This window comes from Citrus sinensis, chromosome 8 (genome assembly GCF_022201045.2).
Source record: "Citrus sinensis cultivar Valencia sweet orange chromosome 8, DVS_A1.0, whole genome shotgun sequence".
In the NCBI taxonomy this organism is placed as follows: Eukaryota; Viridiplantae; Streptophyta; class Magnoliopsida; order Sapindales; family Rutaceae; genus Citrus; species Citrus sinensis.
Window position 1 is genome coordinate 1313141 of NC_068563.1, and position 21812 is coordinate 1334952.

The following is a 21812-nucleotide window of genomic DNA, read 5'->3' on the forward strand; positions in this document are numbered from 1 at the left end:
CGTTGTTTTATTTTGTTTTATTTTTTACTTCTCCAAAATGTTGGAGTTTCACTTACCATTTTCAATACCCAGAAGAAGATACCAAGTACGATTTGATGTCACCCCCAATACTATTGCAGCAAACTTGGCTCCTTCCCCGTTACCAGCTCCAAGTTCGTTTGCAACTCTCACTCTGCAGTACATATTTCATACATAACAAACACTGGCCGATCTATATATCTCTCAGACACATGCAAATCATTGATAGTCAGACCTTTGATGGCAATAGTGATTTGCTATTAATCTCTTGTGACTGAAACTTATTTGAGATCTGAGAGATATTATAGTCAGGCATTTGATTTAGGAAAGAAGAACTGAAAAAAAATTATAAAAGGGCAGCGAGAGTGTTACCCAGTTGAAGCAAAGAATGGAGAGGAATCATCATTTCTCAGCAAATTATTTTAACTAATAAGCATTTGAAGAAACGAAGAGATTTACGGTGAAATGAATTGCGAATGACTAGCTCTCTTCTATCTGTCTCGTTCCCAGGTGAAACGAAGAAACGAAGAGGAAGAGATTTACGGTGCAGCTCTTCATTTTGCAAATAGTAAGTGAAACGACAACATTTTGGAGAAGCAAAAAAGAAAAAACAAAACGACGCCATTTTGTTTAGTTTCGGGGTTTGACCCGGAGTTTGACCCAGGGCAAACATCATTTTCCTATTAGAAATATTTTGTTATTTTTATATACAATGGTATTGCGAATGGAAATTGTCTGTACAGGCATATGGAGACATGCAAGGAGTTGAGGGATATTTAAGAAATTTTAAAGCAATGTGCAGGGCGTTTACACATAAAGATGTTGCCTGATATCCTACGCAAATCAAATCGTGGTGATGATGAATTCAAAGAAATGTTTCTGAACTATCCAAATTTTTGTGTTATACAAATTTGTGTTAATATGAACAAATAGATAGAGATAGATATGGCTGTCAACCTAAACTTGGTAACAAATTTGTGTTAATATGAACAAATTTTTGTGTTACACAAAAATAACATATACAAATTCCACACTAGCTGTAGCCCATTTAGGAGTGGTTAATATGAGACAAGGGAAAAGTTATCCATAATCAACTCTATGATATTAATCATCTTTTACTCCCTCTTCACCTAATTTGGGGTATCTAGTTTGATGACGAAAAACGCGCATTGACTTACACATATGTTATATGTAACACTTTAATATTATTAAAAGAAATTCAATAGAAACAAATAAATTATATTTTTTTCCGCGGATTTCATTAAAAGTTTCATGTCACTAGTTTTTCATATTTACAGCAGCTAGTAAAGAGCAAAGCTACACTAGCTGTGGTCATGAATATGCTATAAAGAGCAGATAAAGGGAAACAAGTTAATTAGAACATAATACTTCAGCAAAAAATGATTATAAGTTGGTGACTATCGATGGCCGGGAAGTGGCCAACTAGCCAAGCAGCAAGCAGAAGAAGAATCACTGACGGCGACAACTTGCAGAGGAAGATGTAGGGGCTTCGTAGCCAGACAACTAGCTGATTATGTTTTAGTAATTTTGTTTAGGGATACATTTTGCAAAATATAACTTAGTAATTGGCATAAAAAAAAAAAAAAGTGGTCCTCAACAGTCAACACCTCGCCCTCCATTTCAGCAAATTAACATCACTCCTCCCTCAGTTTACCTTATCTCCAAACCTCGTTCATAATAATGATTGTGAAATTATTGGTATGTTATGAATCCTTTCCAAAAATATCAATGACAAACACAATATAACAGCAGTGGATTGATTATAGACCTGTTAAGACAAAGAGAGAAATAACTTACGGCTATAATCCTCTGAGCTGCAGCCATGGGTGATGTTTTCAAACAGGTTTTTGGGAGTAGAAGTTTCCTCCTTTATCAAGCAAATCCTGCAAACTTGGGAGAAGAATGGAAATTAAAAAAAAAAAAAAAAAGACATTACCAAACTAACTTCTTTACCATCGAAAATTCATAAATATTATTTCCAAATTAGAATTAGTTTTTTTAAAAAAAATTCAAATCAATATTATCCATCAACAATCAACGACATAGATCAAAGAACATACTTCAGCAAAAATGCAATAAAAGTGGGTGACTATCGACGGCAATTAATCGGCGAAACCACGAGAAATCTTGATGGCGGCATTCAACCGACCAGCCAAGCCGTAGGTGGAAGAAGAAGCACCGACGGCAACGACTTGTAGACGAATCGATTAGGATTTGATTATTATGTTTCAATTTGGCACCGTCTCTTTTTACCCTTCACAATCCCTTAATCTGACTATTCCCTCTTCGATTTTTTATTTTTTTTACATTTTGAAACGATGTTCAAAGTTCAAACCATTTGGTTCGGTTGCCCATCATCATTTAAAGCTAAACAATTCAGTTGGTTTCCTTTTTGTTAGAGCGGGAAAAATTTAACTAATACCATTATTTCATGCGAACACGACACGAATATATAAATATGGATCGTTAAATTTGATATGATTATTAAATAGTCTAGGTCTAAATTGACATGATTTTTTTTCATGTTAAATTAAGATTAAATTTCTCAACCCATATAGCCGACCAATTATACGATTATATTTTTTATTTTTAAATTAATTTTTAAGTTCTTATCATTAAAACTCAAATACTAGACATGATCTTCTATTTTTATTTTTTCTTGAATGATAGACATATACACAATGTTTAATTTATAAAATTTTATATATATTTAGAATTTTAATAGTGTAAGGGTGTCAAATATTGGCACACATGTATATTTTATAATATTGATATATAATATTATTTACATATATATAATTAAAACTTTAATAATGTAAATATGTAATATTTTAGTGTGCATACAGATAACATTTGTTAAATATATAAATATTAGAAAAATTCTATAGTGCCGTAATAAAAATTACGGCATCAATACCGTGATAGACATAAATATTGTAAATTACACATAAAATTAGTAAATGTAAAGTAAAACTAGTAAATTTATACAAGATTATTAATTATTTAAAAATATTAACATTGTTTCTACATCATTTTAGTAAAAAATATTTTATTCATTTACAAAAAAATATTTTCTTTAAATAAACAAAAAATTACTCATTAATTAAACAAAAAATTTATATTAAAAAAGTGGAATAAATTTTATTGAATTAGTTACCACAAATTCTATATTTATTCTAGGACATTTGTATACTTTTTTTTCTCCATTTTCTATAACGATATCTATTTATTACACATGTTAGTTAAGCACAATTATTTATCTTGATGCGGATCAAGTAAAAATAAATTAAAAAAAAATTCTTATATTACTAGACATATATGATATATCAATAAAATTAAATATAATTTTGAGTATTATGCATACTTTATGTAGTTTCAAACTTTTTACTAGTATTTGGAGAACATTTAGGGCTGTTGTTGAGGAAGTGGAAATATGCAAAATAACCTCATCTCACAACAACTATAAAAGATATTAAAATAATTTTTTTTTTCAAAATTTGATTTTGAGCATAAATTTCATCCTTAATAAAACATCACATGTATCACATAAAAACTAATGTTATTCAATTTAAATAAATAATAATAATTAATATATAAGGTAATACACATTATAACGAGTTTTTATTTTACAATTGTAAACTTTTTTTATAATAACTCTTATATTAATTTACTTATTTTACCTTTTATTCATAAGTTTTAGGCATAATTTACAAACTTTATGTTTATTTTGTATTTAATATTGATTTACTTATTTTATGTTATATTATAAGTTTTCATTTTATATTTTATATACCAGTAATACATTAATTTACCAGTTTTATAGTAATTTACTTATCTTACCTTCATTTTACAAGTCTTATGTTTCATTTTCGAAATTTATGTTTTATTTTATAGTTAGTGTTGATTTACTAGTTTTGTATTTTATTTGCAAGTTTTTGTTTTGTTTACCAATCATACATTAATTTACTAGTTTATATTAATTTACTTGTTTTACATTACATTTACAAGTCTTATGTTCTACTTCCAAAATTTATGTTTTATTTTGTACTTAATGTTGATTTACTTATTTTATGTTATATTCATAAGTTTTTATTTTATTTACCAGTAATACATCAATTTACCAATTTTATAGTAAGTTACTTATTTTATCTTCCTTTTACAAGTCTTATATTTTATTTCCAAAATTTATATTTTATTTTACAATTAGTGTTGATTTACTAATTTTTTTTTATATTTGTAAGCTTTTATTTTATTTACTAGTAATACATTAATTTACTAGTTTATATTAATTTACTTGTTTTACCTTCCATTTACAAGTTTGATGTTCTACTTTCAAAATTTATGTTTTATTTTGCGCTTAATGTTGATTTATTATTTTTATGTTATATTTGTAAAATTTTGTTTTATTTACTAGTAATACAAGAATTTATCAGTTTTATAATAATTTACTTGTTTTATCTTCTATTTACAATTCTTTTGTTTCATTTTCAAAATTTATGTTTTATTTTATAGTTAATGTTAATTTACTAATTTTAAGTTATATTTGCAGGTTTTAGTTTTGTTTACTAGTAATACATCAATTTACTATTTTTATATTGATTTACCTTTTTATTTTTCATTTACAAATTTTATGTTTAATTTCTAAAATTTTTGTTTTATTATGCACTAAATGTTGATTTATGAGTTTTAAGTTATATTTGTAAGTTTTTGTTTTATTTACTAATGATACATTAATTTACTGATTTTACCTTCTATTTACAAGTCTTATGTTTAATTTCTAAAATTTATATTATATTTTATTGTTAATGTTAATTTATAAATTTTATATTAAATTTATAAATTTTATGTTTCATTTACACAATTTATATTTAATTACGGTATTGATGCTGTAATTTTAATTGCGACATCATAAAATAACCTAAGTATTAAATAGATTATTGAGTAACTCATTTATTTTTTATGTCATATTTAAATTTTGATATTTTAATATAATTATTAAATAAGTTATATTTGAATCGAGTTAAATTTAACACGACACAAATTTAATACGATACGAATACCACTCCATAACCTGTTTCGACAGCTTTACCTTTTGTTCCTATTGCATAAATTAAAAATCATCCGTTGGATTAAAATTGAAGATATCTAACGGTTTCAGATTAGCCACTATATAAGACTCTATGCAAACTCTCTCTCCCCCTTCTTGCTTCCTTACGCGCCGGCCACTGTCCTGAGCTTAAAGTAAATTAAACAAAAATTTTTATATAATAAAACCCTAAAACTAAAACCCTCAAAATCCCAATTCCTTTAGTCTCTATTAAAACAGTAAGCCGGGTTTGTTCGCTCTTTTATCTCATAATTTTTCTCTTTTTTTTTTTCCCAAAAACATTTTCAGCTTTGGTTTATTTGCTCTGAAAATTACAGAGCTGTAACAGGAGCAAAAGCTTGTATCTTTATGTATTTCGGAATTTTTTATGTCCTTTCAATGAATAGATGTTAATAATTTCTTTAATATGTTGCTTTTTATTATTTATATTGTTATTTTTTGAAAGTTGAAGTGGGTTGGTTTATTTGATTGTTATATTTGATGCATTGTTGATGTAGGGTAAGTTTGAAGCTTTGGTATAATGGGGGGCAAGAAAAGAAACTCTAATGTTGTAGAGGAAGGAGAGGGCGTAGTTGATACGGCTACTGAAAATACAATTGCCGGTAATCTGGATAATGGCAATGTGGGGGATAACAATGTTATTTTGAGTCCTTTGAAGAAGAAAGTGAAAAAGGATAAGCAAAAAGGAGGAAAGGGAGATGGCGATGGGAAGAAAGTTTCTAGTTCTATCAAACCAATGGAGAGAAGGAAGAAAAGGAAATTGATGGACAAGCAGAGGCAGCGGTCTGCTTTGGAAAACAAAGAAGTTCATCCAAAAGAAGTTGGTGGAGCATTGAGAGGAGAAGAAACTAAGGCATCAGTGGCATCGTCATCATCTAGTAGTGGGATGCCGGACTTGCGACTTAGTGTTTTTAATGACTTGGCGTCTGGTGATGTTTCTGTGAGACAAGCAGCGGCTGAAACGTTGGTGAAAGAGTTGCAGGAAGTTCAGAAGGCGTATGATAGACTTGCGGATCAGTCAGTTAAAGGTCATGGATTAAAGTTGGAAGCCAACAAAGATGATGGGTTAAATGACTGTGCGCCTTCTCTGAGATATGCTATTCGTAGGCTTATCCGTGGTGTTTCTTCGTCAAGAGAGGTATGCTTTGTTAGCTTGGTCCTGAATCTTCTCAATGGTGATATTGCTGTAATAAAACTTTTGTTATAATTTCGAGAGTTATTTTGTAGCCTGCTTGTTTTCTTTGGAGACCTTTGCATGGCATTTCTTGTTATTGGTACAAGCAGTGGGCCATCTATTGGGTAGATGACTCTTTCTTTCTAGCTTTTTGCTAATTTATGATCTGAAATTGCTTTTGCAGTGTGCAAGACAAGGGTTTGCATTAGGTCTGACTCTTTCAGTCAGTACAATTCCAAGTATCAAAGTGGACTCATTGCTGAAACTAATTGTTGATTTGTTGGAGGTCTCGTCATCGATGAAGGGCCAGGTAGGAAATTTAATATCATATACCGTACATTTGATACGGTTTTCATGGACTTAAAAAGAAAAATCTGAGTTGTGCAATTGCAGGAAGTGAGGGACTGCCTTTTGGGTCGCTTATTTGCCTATGGTGCTCTTGCTCGGTCAGGAAGACTAACTAAAGAATGGATATCTGATAAAAACACACCATACATCAAGGAATTCACCAGTGTCCTTATCTCCCTTGCAGCAAAGAAACGATACTTGCAAGAGCCTGCTGTCTCGATTATTTTAGAATTGGTTGAAAAGGTACGGTCTAAGAAATGGAACTCATTCATTCAGTTAAAATATATGCACTTGCTTTTGATGCATGGTTGGGGAGGATTTAATTTTGCTGTTAATGGTGCATGTCCAATTTATATATGGCTTTTACCTGTTATTTTAGATCTGGATTTGGTAAATAGTATGTAAGCATAGTGATTTTTTTAATTATGCTGGCCATTGTGATTAATCAATATTTTTAATAGCTCATAGCAGCCTGAACTCCTTTGAAGTCATTTTCTGGATTTCCTTTTTTTTTTTTTTTGGTTTGTTTCCCTTGACGCGGGGGGCGCATTACTCTGTTCAATTTCTTGGATGTGTATCATGTGTTTATGTTAGGACTAGAACTATGTAATTGATTTTTATACTTGGATAGTAGGTTTACAGTTTGGCATTCTGTTGTACTGGAACGTCTTGCTCTGAGTTTTATACCTGTTGAATTGTTTACATTCCTTGTACATATGTTTATAACTTTCAAATACCTTTCAGGTGCTAGAAGGAGTAGCTCTCTGATTTATGCACCACTTTAGCAGTTTTTATTTACTTAAGAAAAAGAAAAGAGAAATTGTTCTATGTTCTGATGTGTGGGTGTCAGTTGGAATTGCTTACTCGTGCCTTAATCCTTTTATGTCTTTTATGTTTTTGTAGGTGCCCACTGATGCTGTGGTAAGTCATGTCCTCGAAGCTCCTGGTCTTCATGAGTGGTTTGAAGGAGCCAATGAAGTTGGAAATCCTGATGCTTTGCTTTTAGCTCTTAGAATTCGAGAAAAAATTTCTGATGACAGCAAGAAGTTCGGCAAACTTTTGCCAACTCCTTTCAGCCCTAGTAAACTTTTTGCTGCTGACCATTTGTCCTCTCTTGTTAATTGCTTGAAGGTGGTATTCAGATATATTTGTACACTGCTACTTTAAGATGGATGAATGAAATCAGAAAATTTTCTGAAAATGTTTTTGTTTCTGTAATGTGGCAGGAATCTACCTTCTGTCAGCCCCGAATTCACAGTGTGTGGCCTGTTCTGGTAAATATTCTTTTACCTGATACAGTCTTGCAAGATGAAGATGCAGCATCAGTTTCATCTTCGATAAAGAAACACAAAAAGAGTCGTAAGTCTAGCTCAACTGAAGAAGAGGTTGCCAAGAGTTTTTGGTCTTTCTGTGAGATTATTATTGAAGGATCCCTTCTTCTCTCATCTCATGATCGCAAACACTTGGCATTTGACATTCTGCTGCTTCTCCTACCAAGGCTACCTGCATCTTTTGTCTCGATTGTTCTTTCTTACAAACTTGTGCAGTGCCTGATGGATATACTTTCCACAAAAGATTCTTGGTTGTATAAAGTTGCTCAGTATTTCCTTAAAGAATTGATAGATTGGGTTGGAAATGATGATGTCAGAAGAATTGCTGTGATTGTGGCTCTACAAAAGCACAGTAATGGAAAATTTGACTGCATCACACGGACAAAAGTAGTTAAAGATTTGATGGCAGATTTCAAAACAGAATCAGGTTGCATGTTTTTTGTTCAGGACCTAGTCAACATGTTTGTGGACGAAGGTCAAGCTTCTGAGGAACCTTCAGATCAGAGTCAAACTACTGATGACAATTCAGAGATGGGTTCAATTGGTGAGAAGGATGCAATGGGGACATTGGGAAATGCTGATTATCTGAAAAGTTGGGTTATAGAATCCCTCCCCAGTATTTTGAAATACTTGAAGCTGGATCCTGAAGCAAAGTTTCGAGTGCAAAAGGAAATTTTGAAGTTTCTGGCTGTTCAGGGTTTGTTCTCTGCATCTCTTGGCACTGAAGTGACATCTTTTGAGTTACAGGAGAAATTTCGCTGGCCTAAAGCAGCGACCTCGAGTGCTCTTTGCAGGATGTGCATTGAGCAGCTTCAGCAATTGCTGGCAAATGCTCAGAAGGTTGATGGGTCACATTCCTTGGCAAATGGACTGGAGCCAAGTGATCTTGGATCTTACTTCATGAGGTTTCTGAGCACATTACGCAACATTCCCTCAGTTTCTCTCTTTCGATCTTTAAGTGATGAGGACGAACAGGCATTCAAAAAATTGCAAGAAATGGAAACTAGGATTTCTAGAGAGGTAGATGAATTTACCTTTCTGTTTTCTGCACCACCAATATACTGCAGTTGCTTTTAATTTTGGAGTGGGTTTATTCTTGGGGAGCTGATTCTGAGTACAGTAGCATCTCGGACTTCCCTAAGAAATATGCTTATTTAAATGTGTCAGAAGTTTCCAAATTTTATTGCGTATTATGTAGTTTAATCTCTGAAATGATATTTAGAAGTTTGCTTGTTCTTAATGTTATAGGAAAGGAATAGTGGGCTCAGCGCGGATGCAGATAAATTGCATGCACTTAGATACTTGCTTATCCAGTTGCTGCTCCAAGTGCTCCTTCGACCAGGGGAATTCTCCGAAGCTGCCTCTGATCTTGTCATGTGTTGTAAGAAAGCTTTTGCAACTTCTGATCTTCTTAACTCCTCTGGTGAAGATGAGTCGGATGGTGATTCTACACCGGAGTTGATGGATGTCTTGGTGGATACATTGATGTCATTGCTGCCGCAGTCATCAGCTCCTGTGCGGTCTGCAATCGAGCAGGTGTGTGTTACAGCAAGTGTACATTCTTTCCTTTTTGTGTACTTGCGATTCTTTTTTTTAGATCGGACTCAAAGATTTGTTATGCTCTAAGAAAGAACATTTTTCCTTGCTATGAGTTCCCAGTACAAATGTATGATTTATATGGCTTCTGCTTGTGTGCTCAGGTTTTCAAATATTTCTGTGATAATGTAACGGACGATGGACTCATGCGGATGTTACGAGTTATTAAGAAAGATTTGAAACCAGCTAGACATCGCCATGCCGAGAGTGAAGAAGAAGAAGAAGATGATGACGAAGAAGATTTTCTGGGTATTGAAGAAGAGGAGGATATTGATGAGGCTGAGACTGGTGAAACAGCAGAGAGTGATGAGCATTCTGATTACTCCGAGGCTGTGGCTGGAATAGAAGGACCTGGCAAAGAACTTCCTGAACATTCTGATGATTCTGATGGAGTGGATGATGAGGCAATGTTCCGGATGGATACTTATCTTGCCCATATTGTCAAAGAGAAAAAGAATCAGTCTGGGGGTGAAACTGCTCAATCCCAGCTTGTTCTGTTCAAACTTCGGGTTCTTTCACTGCTGGAAATTTACCTGCATGAAAATCCAGGCAAGTACTACTATGTGTTAAGCTAAGATTGAGCTAAGATTAGATTAACACTGTTTGAGATATAAAATTGTTCCTCAAGCAGTTTTTAGATTGTGTTTATTTAAAATAAGGCTCGTTGGGAGTAACATTGTTCTTTATTGAGGCTCTCTAGTATTGGGATTATTTTGGATTAACAGAGTGAGGATTTAGCAATGATATCGCTTAAGATTCTAACCGGTTTCAGAACTGACAATTTCAACTTAGAGCTTGGTTTGGATTAGCCACCTTTTACCAGTAATATATTAATTTTATGATAATTTATTTGATTTGAATGTTAAATTGGTAATTTAGGAAGGATTGAGAAACAGTTCGCTGCATACTGCTAATACTTGACTATTAATTTCAAAAAAAAATTCTCTTTTCCTGCATCCTGATAAGTGCTTATGGTTTTCCTTGCACAGGTAAGCCCCAAGTTCTGATGGTGTACTCAAACTTGGCTCAGGCATTTGTTAACCCACATACTATTGAAGGCAGTGAGCAGCTTGGACAACGTATATGGGGAATTCTGCAGAAGAAAATATTCAAAGCTAAAGACTTTCCGAAGAGTGACTCAGTGCAACTTTCTACTCTTGAATCTTTGTTGGAGAAAAATTTAAAATTGGCATCAAAACCGTTCAAGAGAAAGAAATCGGTTGCCAGTCTATCTAAGAAGAAGCAGTCAGCCTCCTTGAATCGGCACAAAATGATTGGATCTTTAGCGCAGAATTCAACCTTCTGGATTTTAAAGATCATTGATGCAAGAAATTTTTCAGAGTCTGAACTACAAAGGGTTTTTGATATCTTCCGGGATGTGTTGGTTGGTTATTTTGATAGTAAAAAATCTCAAGTTAAATCTGAATTTCTGAAGGAAATATTTCGAAGAAGGCCATGGATTGGGCATCATCTCTTTGGATTCATTCTTGAAAAATGTGGCAGTGCAAAATCAGTGTTTCGTCGAGTTGAATCTCTGGATCTGGTGATGGAGATTTTAAAGTCACTGGTTCCTTTAAGCTCTGATGAAGCTACTCGGGATGCATCAAAGAGAAAGTTGAAGAGCCATCTCCGAAATCTCAGCCATGTGATAAAGCAGTTGGTGACAAATATGCCTGAGAAGCAGTCTAGACGGGCTGAAGTACGCAAGTTCTGTGCTAAGATGTTCCAGATGTTATCAACTCTTAACCTGACCAAGCCTTTTCTTAAAGATTTGCCCTCTGATGCTCATGCTGCTTGCGAATCTCAACTTGGTGACATGTTCCTTAATTTGAAGAAGCTGGAATGACAGCAGTAAGGATATACCGTTGGAGAAAAGTCATGATGAATGTAATTCGTTCTTATTCATATGACATCCTCATGCAAGTCCCCATCACTGCCTGCCCAGTTCTGGGGGCAATATTGATAAATTGATGTGCAATTTTGCTAGCACCATGTCATGAAACTTTTATATTGGTAAAATTCTTGAAAATTGTTTGTTTTGATTTCTAAGTTGTTTTTCTAATATTATATCTAATGAATGCTCGTAGAGGAAGAGATTGATCATAGTCAGCTAAATTTTCAACCTCGGGCTCAGGTTTATTTTCCAAGTGAATGAAGTCGTGCTATCGTTTTCAAGGTTCAGCTGTTTCTCATTTGCAACGTGCATCAAACATTCAGCATTGTTTTATGAGCTGAAGTGAGTGCTCATTCGGTCTCTAATGGGATTAGATGTTGTTGCTGTCTTGCAATACGTTGATATGTTGTAATATACAAAGTAGTCTCTGTCAAGTAATAGCCCTTAAGCCGGCCAGCCGTGCTTACATGTGGTATTTACCTGTCCTTGGACTTTGTTGGACCAGTACTATAATCTATAATATTTTCTTTACTTTGCCCTTTTCTCACGGATTTATCGGCTTGCACTTCTTTTAAAATAATAAACAAAAAACACATGTATCCGGTTAAGCATTGGCATATTGTTTTCCCAAACAACTCAGAGTCAATAATCAAATTCAAAGCCTGGCACTGGCAGGCCCTTTCTTTCACATGCTTACAGCATCCATTCCCTTCTCGTCTGCGTAAAACCTTTACAGATAATATATCACTAAATTTTAACTAATCTTCTGAATCTTCTCAAACATGCACCAAGATCCATTTCCATTATCCATCTCACTTGCCAAATAAAAGAATGTACTGGCAGACCTGTGTGCTGAGTCTCTTAATCATAACCAATTAAATGCAAAAACGAAAACACAGTTGCAAATTTGGTCAATGATTAGCTAAAATTATGTATTTAGTGTTAAAAATGTTTACAAAGTATTCAACCCTCTAAATTTCTCACTAACACATCTAACAAATCTCTCTAGCTCCTTGCCTACATCATTTCTCTACCGTCACTAGCCAGCCTACACAATTTTCTCCTACATTTTTTCTTTTTCAAATTGTTCCCCAATCCTTGATCCTCTTTACAATCCAGCCAAATGCTACCAAGCCAAATTTCCAAAGTCCTCGGGATCCTCCAAAATGCAACCACAACAACCAAAAGTCCACAACACAACTTGCAATCAAACCCTGCAACAAGAGAGTTCCATAAGTTCAGCACACGACGGCCGCGTAAAAGAAGACAAAGAAATGAGCCCAACGGCACAACCAAAATGATTTCTACCTCGTTCATCCATAGTAATCACACTTCAGGGCTCCCCTCCTGCACGAAAGCTTTGGACCAATTCCTCAAACCTCAATATTTTCAATGACCGTGCATTCTATGACCGTGCATCATCAGCATCCGAGTCGCTTCCTGAAGAAGAGCCTGAATCCGAATCTGCACAAAACATTAACACAACTAAGCATTTCTCCCACACATTTCCCATCTGCACAACACTCAAAAACACTTCAAAGATCAGATTGTGAGGAGTGTTGTACCACTCGAAGACGATGAATCACTACTTGAGCTACTAGAGCTGCTAGAGCTACTACTCGCGGCATTGTTATTATGAGCATTATCCTTCTCAATCTCCACCGGTGGGAAACTGCTCATTGGTATCTCATCACCAATGTCCACATCTTCATCCCCAGCTTCCCCCTTCTTCGCCTTCTTTGCATCTGTCGCCACTTCAATTTTCTCAGCCATAGGCACCTCCTACACAAAAATCACTCGTATAAGAATACCACTAAATCAATAAACAAAATCATAACAATGTAACTACAAAAATCACAACAGCTAATAATTCCGCTCACCCTATTGGCATCTGCTGAAGACACATTGTTGATGCCCATCAAAGCTTGCCTTTTAATCTTGCTAACCATCTTCTTATAGTTAGTCACAAACCGATCAAGCTCCCAAAGAGTCTCTGTGTCAAGTGCCTCAATATCAAGCTCGATCTCATCCTCATCTTGCCTAAGATTCCCATTCCTTTTCTTCAGAATATGAATCACTTGCTCCATCTTCTCTTGTGGCAAGCTCTGCAACCCTATCCCCAACTTGTGCTTCTCTTCCATACTCATCTCTCTCTTATTCGGATCCTTTGCCTTCGGCTTAGGCTGCTTCAGTGGCTTTACTGCCGGTGTAACCCTCACTGGCGAGGGTGTTCTCACCGGCATCTGTGGAGCCGCTGCCGCTGGTGGGGGGTTCGGCTTAGGGTTATGGTTTGACCCAGTTGCTAAAACTCGCTGCATTGGCTCAGGTTTTGGCAAAGGTTGTTGCTTTACAACCTCTTTCTCTTTCACCTCGTGAAAATTCCAGGAATGTGCCGGAAATTCATCATCAAGAACTCGCTCCTGGACATCTTCTTGCATCAATTTCTCATTAATTGGCCGAAACAATTCCTCAAATCTCGCTAGAAATTGCTCCGCTATGATATGCACTTCGTGGTCTTTCGGATTGTAAGTCATCGCATTGTTGAAAGTCAACCGAACATCAGCTGCAAAGCTCGCCGGCGAATCGTACAAATTCTTGGACAATTTTGATTTAACGGTGCCAAGATCCATCGGATTTTTGATGATATCGTAATAATCATGCAAGGCCATACCAACAACATCAACCGGGGAATTGAAGATGTACCCAAGTTTGTGTTTCATCAACTTCGTCAAGATTTGCCCACAATTCTTCATCAACTTCCCATTATCTTGTTGATTCAGTTTCTTCAACTCGTTCGACACAAACGGCCGCTTGTTGCCGGAAATTGACGATTTTTTAGAGCCGGATCTGAACTGCGGCGATTCGATACGGTTCTTTAGCTGCCGAATCTGTTCCAGCTCCGAAATTAGACGATTCTTGAGCTCAAAAAGCTCTTTTTTTGAATACGAAGCAACGTTGAAGCTGACGTAATTACCCACGAGAAGGTGATCGTTGTTGGGTCTTCGGTTGATGGACGACGCGTCGTCTGAGGCGGCTGATTGCGTTACTGCCGGCGACACGTCGTCAATTTGACAGCCGTTGTTGATTTCAGGGTGAAAATTTCTTTTTTTAGGGTTAGGGTTTGGAGCTTTTCCCATGAATTTAGGACCACTGCCTTTAGTTTGCATCGGCCAGTTGCCTTCTCCGCGATTGGCTAACACCGCCGATGCCATCCGCTGCCGAAATTTACCATTAATCGCCCAGATCGTGCACCAGACGCGCCACCGCCACTAACGGATAATTTTTATTATTATTTTAGGGTTTGGGAATTCCCCTATTCAGAGCGAGGAACTAGAGGGGGCTAGCCTCCCTTCTTAAAGACCATCAGATCTGCCCGTTTAGATATCGGGCAACATCTCACCCGTTGGTTCCTTTTTGTTCGTTCATCTTACGGTTTGTATAGTTCTAGAAGTACCCGAGATTCTACCCGGATGATCTGTCATGGACGGTGGGGATTCTGTGGTTCACTTACGTGTCTGCACGCGAGTCCGTTGGATTGGAGAGATGTGTTTCTCTGATTCGGGGATCTTCATTTGGGGTGAATTTGGGTTGCATGTGCCGTGAATTTAGGGTTTTTCACGTACGTGGGGCCCACATGAGATGACGTGGATGCAAACGGCCAAGTGGGTGGACCGGCGTGAGCTAGAAGCTACGCGCATGTGGAGGTTGATGGTGAGATCGCCCTGCGGAAATACCTTGTCAATGCTAGGGGCATTTTAGTACATGGCTAAAAAACTTCAAAATCACGCACTTGCCCTCAGAGGAATACTTTTCTCTCACCCAATAAAACCTTGACACGTTTGATGTAATACTTTTCTCTCACCATGTGTCAAATTTTGATTGGATGAATCCACAAACGTTGTTGCTACTTGCTAAGAGTTTTTTCTCCAATTAATTGTTGAAAATTATTTTGAAAAAGATATGAACTTATCAATTAATTAATTTCACTATAGTTATTAATTAGGACAATTAAAATGTTGGTTTGAAGAGATTCATTGGATTTTAGTGGGTAATATATATATATATATATAAGAGAAGCATTATCCAATCAAAAATTGAGTTGGTTGAACATAATTGATGTCTCTTTCTTTTGTCCTTTTCTTTTTCACCAATAACCTGTTAAAATCTTATCCCTTTTTTTTTAATATATATATTTTTTTTCTTTAATGGGAGATCATCAATAAATGCAATTGCAAATTATTCCAAAATAAAATGCTCAATTATCTGGTACTCGCGCCAAATTTCCTAATAAATATTCAATTTCTGTGTCCTAAATTTATCAAAATGGGTCCAATAATGGTAGTATTAGTTTTTAATCATTAGTGAGGGTATGAGGGATATAGAAACCCATTATTTTTGCTCCATAGTATCTCACTTAATATATAACATCAATATTATCACAATCAATTATAGCAAATTAGTTAAAAATTTTGAATATCCAACACACCGGAACTATATCTGAATACGTCTAATATCTTGAATAACTCAATTATCTGCCCTCGAAGACAACGTGTATATTCTTAATTTTTTCAATAAAAAAATAAAAATAAAATAAAATTATTCTCATTTTTTTTATCTATTATTGTTTTGGATCCAACATTCTTGGCAATTCAGTAAAGCAGGCACTGGACTAAACCTAAGCCTACGCAAATAGTAAGCAAATGAGAATGGAAGAATTATGAAGGTCTTGGTCCACAACCACCACCACCACCACCACCGCCACCACCACCACCACTGATATGATAATGTGAAAGTTAGAAAAAGGTGAAAATACATACATACATACACATAAAATATTATATTCAACTTTTTTTTTCTTTTTTTTATCAGGATTCAGGACTCAAAGTAGTTCAACTTGCATGGGAAGGAAAAAGGGGATCATAGTATTTGTCGATAAAATGTGACAAAATTAGAATTGAGTCATATCAATTGTCATTTCTGGCAACTTTGTAATCAAATAACAACGTGAATTGAGAGGCACTACGATGGTAATGGGATATTTTTGAGGTTTTAGCCAATCTGCAATGTGGTTTTTGATATTACATATATGTTGCAATCTCTAATGTCTTTTTTTTTTTTTTTTTTTTTTTTTCTGCTACCATCAATGTAATTGTTCAATGAGTTATGCTATAAACATAACTTTTGTCCATGCAACTAGAGGCAGTCTTGTGACTGCTTCTAGATTCGAAAAATAAAAATTTCAGGAGAGATAAAGAATCCTATGTGAAATTTATATTTCTCTAAAGGTTTAACAGTTTGGCTTCTTAATTTTTTTATTACTCTTTTGAGTTTTGACCTTCTCAAAATTGGAGTTCCTTCGGTCTAAGTTCTGACCTCACATCACCGAAACAAAATCTTGGTTCCCCCACGGTATCTATATTTCTACTAATTGTGTCCGCTGCAAAATGCAAATTGATCATGTCAAATATGTGATTTCCTATTATTAGTCCCAAAATACTTCTCAAAGTGCAAAATATTCTCACATCCCATAATACAAACATGAGGGTTGGGTCTATTTTGGTAATGTTATAATTTAAAAATAATAATAATTATTGTTAGCCATGCTGTGGAAACAATTAGTTGTAAAGAGAATCAATTACTTTGTTAAAATTTATTTTTTAAAAGTACGGTGAGTTTTTAAGGCAGTCCAATGTATTCGAGAAATTTAACTATTAAACCGCTATAAGAATGTAAATTAGATATAATATTGAATCAAATTTATTTAAATTTTTATAAACATGTATGTAAAATATTTTTATTGTGTGTATAAAATAATTGATAACTAAAATAAGTATTTTATATTTTTTAATTTCAATTTTATTTTTTAATCTCAATATAATTGGTACTAATGATAATCTCTTTGCAATTAGTGATTTTATTTTCTAACTAATAAAGATAATTTTGAATTTTTATAATATATATACGTATAAAGATATATATGAAATTGTACCAAGTATAAAACTAATTTTCAAAATTAGACTTTGAAAAGTATTCATTTCTTACTTTTCAAAATTTGCCGTAAGATTGAGAATCTGCCGATTAACCACTGATTCAGTGAGATCATGTGACTTCTTCTTTCGACCCTAATTCCGGTGATTTTGCGAAAAAGCGATTTCTAAAAAAATTTAAGACAATCCAAAATCAGCTTTTAGTTTTTCAAAATCGTCACTTTTAAATCTCCTAAAAACAATCTCAAACGGGCCCTTGATCACAAATCTACAAGACAGTGTAAGATTGTTTAAATAAATATTATTTAACCACGACGAGTTAATTTTTAGTTATATTCTGTAATTATTTTTTAATTACAGAATTATATTTTGTAAACAAAATTAAAGGCAATGATTCACGAATCTCTTAAAAAGTTTTCTCTAAGTGCATTTGTTATAACATGCAATCCAACAAAACATGTACAAGTGAGCAATATAAGAGGTGGGTCAAATAGGCTAGTGTATCATTTTTAACACTATTTTAGTTGAACTGCAAATTACAATAAATATAATTGAAAGAGACCAACCCTCTTTAAAGCGAAAATTTTACAGAAATTAACCACAAAACTTTTAAGGATTTGCTTTGTCATCACTCGTTCATATTGTACAATCTTAAAAAAGTGGGGATCGCTTGATGAGACGAGCCATGCAATTAGATTATTATTATTATTATAACTTGTTCCCAAACTTGTTCAAGCTGACAATAATAATTGTGGGTTTAGTCGCCGTCACGGGTGAAAAATTTGCCGCTCAAAACAGTCGGCACAATTTTGGCTTCTTTCTCTTTTTGATGAAAATGTACGTTGACGTTCGCAGTTTCCTAAAAGAAGATCTTTTTTGTAGAAAAGAAAAAAAAAAAATTGCCATCTTCAAGTGATTCGATTCATACTACAATTTAACTATTATTTAAATAAAACATTTGGTACTAATCTTATCTAAATAAATACTATGAGACTTGAATCTCAGAGAAACGAGAGACGCTTATCACTTGATGAATGATTGGGCTCATGCAATTTTCAAAAGTTCAGCAAAACTATCATTTTAACAATTATTTACTGTAAATTACAGTTTTTGTAAAAAAAAAAAATTATAATTATAAATTGAGTTTGTTATTACACGTCAGATCACGAGTCAACGTTAATATTAATTATAAAAAAAATTTACAATTACAATTAACAATTATAAACTCAATAAGTTAAATTTTTTTAAAAAATTTATAGTTTTTTTTTTCCTTTTGATAAAGACCTACAATTTTGAGTCTGTTAATGTTAGCCGGATAATCTTGCTTAGTTAATTGTTGGAATTAATCTTCAAATTTATAAATAAATTATTTTCAATAAAATAGTTAAAAAATATTAAAATAAATAAAAAAAAGAGAAAAAAAAATATTTTGAAAGCCACCAACTACAATTCAATACATTTGTGTTGAATATCCCTCGTTCTCAATGAATCCTAAATTTAGAACTTCATTATAAGTTAAGTTCTACAACATAAACGAAATTTTCTGAAAGCTACCAACTAAAACTTAGAAAACTTCAAATTTTTTTCCACGGAGAGTGAAGATGAAATGAAAAAGCGTTATATTAATAATTATATTATATTCCTTCTCAAGCTACTACTATTACACTATTATTTTATTTTGAACGGGGAGAGGGAAGTTCTCATTAATAGAGGATTCAATGAAGAAGTTTCGAGCCAATTGTGCAGCGACATAATACAAACTCATTATAATATTACAAGTTGGACAAAACAAAACAAAACAAAACAAACGAAATATAATTAATTAATGCCTAATTATGTATATATACACGTCTGATCTCAACAGATTAAACAAGTAATCAAAAGTATGAATTGGGCCATAACATAAAATTATTGAGCAACTTTGATTATACATTACAAAACAAAAACTATGCCAAACAGTCAGTTGATTATTATTAATTAACGAACAAAAAAATTGTGGTATTAAATATTAATTAGCCCACAAAAAAGAAAAAAAGGGGGTCGCGGCAGCACTCATCAATGAGACAGCAGCAACACAAAGCAGCAAGGCTGCAAACAGACTGTTTAACACGATTCACAGTTCTTAATTGCAAACGTCCGCATGTTTTAAGAGGCGAATTCAAACAAATCTAATAACGTGTACAAAACGACAAACAACAATATATAGATTAAATTTTGTATTTTACAATATTCAAACGACCGAGTATTTTTTTTGTTAATTTTAATTTTGATAGTTAGTACGTACCTTGAGGATGGTATGGATACGCATACTTGGGTTCATACATAATTAATTTGATGAAGAGGAGGAGGCCGGCACCCAGCAAGAATCGATGGTGAGCGAGCTGTTGATTAAAATTCATACACACACACACACACACACACACACACACACACACACACACATATACACAGATATATACGTACACGTGTCCAAAAGCATGTTAACGTGTTCCCTCTTAATAGTTAATACCACGGCGGCAACTGTTTCGTTACGATTCAAGCGGTTGGGTTGGAATAAAAGTGCATTTTCAAATACTGGCTTCCGCATTTTATTAACGTGTCTGTCAGATGGATCGTCGTATTAGTGTAAAAAAACGTTTACAATATTATAAATTGCTTCACAATATCGTAAAATCCTTTTATGACGCTTTGAAATTTGTGAAAATAGTTCTCACACTCTAATAAAATTAAAAATCCTTACTTGATAAAAATAATTCTCAATCACGAATCTCTGATTCTATTAAAATTGGGCATAAATATATAAATATAATTTATTTTAATCTATAATATATTAATATTTATGCATAAAAATATGTGATTTTTTTTTTTATGTATGGGAATGTTGCCATATAAGACTTGCATAAAAAATTAAAAAGAAGAAGAGGAAGAAGAAGAAAAGAATAATTTTATTGGAGAAATTAACGAACTCATACATATGGTACATAATCAGATAATCTGGATGAACTCTTTACTTAATCGGTGTAAATTAATAAGATAAACAAAAGTAAAATTTGTTTTTCTTTATCTTGACCTAACGTTTCGATCATAATAAATGTGACATGATCAGTCCACGACGACGACAAAGGGATCACAGCAACACTCATCCAAGAGACAACAGCAACACAAAGCTGCAAGGCTGCAAAAATATCAAGCACAAATTTTAACAACAAATATTAAAAAAAAAAAAAAACAAATAAATTATTGCTATGAATTTATATATATATATACACGTACACACACGCATACAGTAAGTTAAAAAGGAGAAAAAAAAAACTTAAAAAATTAAAGATTGAGAATGGGAATCAGCAATTACCATCCTTCAAGAAAAGTTGGTTCTTGTTTTGGTGGTGGAGCCGGTGCATAATACTGCGGTGGCGCCATCACCGGCGGCTGCGGCGGCGGCCCTTGATAACTGCCTGAACCACCATATCACAAATCATTGGACCCAACGTTTAATATTTGCCCAAAATAATCCTAAAAGTACTTCCAAAAAATTATAAAGAAATTAATAAGAAATTATTTTCACTAATATAGTTACCTGGAGCAGGATACGGGTACGCATATTTGGGTTCGCTCATTCTTTTGCCAAACAGAGAATTGACAAAATTCACTGATTGATCACAGAATAATAAAACTCCTGGTCCTGGATTTTGTGTTCCAAGGCATTTCTATTATATATATATATATAGAGAGAGAGAGAGTGTGTGTGTGTGTGTGTGAATATGAAGTCAGATCAAAGAGAAGAACATTATTGTAGCTTGTGGAGGCATAAAGAAACTTCCATTCAAAAAAATATTTTTGTAAGCTGATTAATATTATTGTAAATATCAGTGTAATATATCTGCTATAATAGCAGTTGTAACTATTTGTGTAATGCAGTAATATGATGATTAATCAGTATTAAAAAAAAAAACATAAGACTTTCCTTTTTCCTTTTTTCTTTTTTCTTTACCATTAATGGTTAATAACGAGACATTTAATATTACTTATCAAATAATTTGATATGATAATTCGATTCTAGAAAGAGATACCGAACGCGGCTGAAAGCAAGTCGTTACTGTTAATTTTGTTTTTGGTTTGGTTTCTAGATTCCATGTTTCTTTGTAAAGTTATAAGATTTCTCTTTTCACATTTGGTCTTTTGTTAAATTAATATTCCTTGCACACAATGTAAGACTTCGGTTTTTTAGCTTCCTTGGAGGCCTGCATTGACTTTTAACGGTCTAGAAAAAAAATTAGATTAAACCGGCAAGACCTGCTCTCTATCTGAATCAAACTGTATTTATTTATTTATTTAT

General features: G+C 33.7%; 2 protein-coding genes and 3 long non-coding RNA genes across 9 annotated transcripts; 1 reads left to right on the top strand and 4 right to left on the bottom strand.

Moving 5' to 3' along the window:
• Positions 1-1243: 1243 nt before the first annotated feature.
• On the bottom strand, positions 1244-2405 carry LOC102615637 (uncharacterized). 2 transcript variants are annotated; one of them, XR_003066734.2, is made up of 2 exons: positions 2100-2405; positions 1244-1922 (listed from the first exon to the last, which is right to left on the bottom strand). It is a non-coding gene; the product is annotated as an uncharacterized LOC102615637 (long non-coding RNA). The 2 variants fall into 2 exon arrangements; XR_008051108.1 differs by having other exon boundaries at positions 1244-1929.
• Positions 2406-5198: 2793 nt separating this feature from the next.
• LOC102615838 (uncharacterized) lies at positions 5199-11704 on the top strand. 3 transcript variants are annotated; one of them, XM_006486717.4, is made up of 9 exons: positions 5199-5364; positions 5644-6284; positions 6505-6630; positions 6714-6911; positions 7572-7799; positions 7895-9019; positions 9248-9535; positions 9700-10144; positions 10585-11704. In XM_006486717.4, the coding sequence occupies exons 2-9, from the start codon at positions 5667-5669 to the stop codon at positions 11439-11441; spliced, it is 3885 nt and encodes a 1294-aa protein (XP_006486780.2). In that variant the 5' UTR covers positions 5199-5364; positions 5644-5666; the 3' UTR covers positions 11442-11704. The 3 variants fall into 3 exon arrangements, with proteins under 3 accessions (XP_006486780.2, XP_006486781.2, XP_015388269.2); XM_006486718.4 differs by having other exon boundaries at positions 5214-5373; XM_015532783.3 differs by having other exon boundaries at positions 5259-5280.
• Positions 11705-12395: 691 nt separating this feature from the next.
• Positions 12396-14828, bottom strand: LOC102616325 (transcription factor GTE2-like). 2 transcript variants are annotated; one of them, XR_008051262.1, is made up of 4 exons: positions 13370-14828; positions 13055-13271; positions 12798-12953; positions 12396-12703 (listed from the first exon to the last, which is right to left on the bottom strand). XR_008051262.1 is itself a non-coding variant. In XM_052432887.1 (3 exons), the coding sequence occupies exons 1-3, from the start codon at positions 14699-14701 to the stop codon at positions 12895-12897; spliced, it is 1608 nt and encodes a 535-aa protein (XP_052288847.1). In that variant the 5' UTR covers positions 14702-14828; the 3' UTR covers positions 12396-12894. The 2 variants fall into 2 exon arrangements, 1 of the variants encoding a protein (XP_052288847.1); XM_052432887.1 differs by having other exon boundaries at positions 12396-12953.
• A 4404-nt stretch (positions 14829-19232) lies between these two features.
• Positions 19233-19854, bottom strand: LOC127899444 (uncharacterized). Its single transcript, XR_008051301.1, has 2 exons — positions 19761-19854; positions 19233-19564 (listed from the first exon to the last, which is right to left on the bottom strand). It is a non-coding gene; the product is annotated as an uncharacterized LOC127899444 (long non-coding RNA).
• Positions 19855-20403: 549 nt separating this feature from the next.
• On the bottom strand, positions 20404-21213 carry LOC102616617 (uncharacterized). The gene is made up of 3 exons (XR_371519.4): positions 21054-21213; positions 20829-20931; positions 20404-20651 (listed from the first exon to the last, which is right to left on the bottom strand). It is a non-coding gene; the product is annotated as an uncharacterized LOC102616617 (long non-coding RNA).
• Positions 21214-21812: the final 599 nt, after the last annotated feature.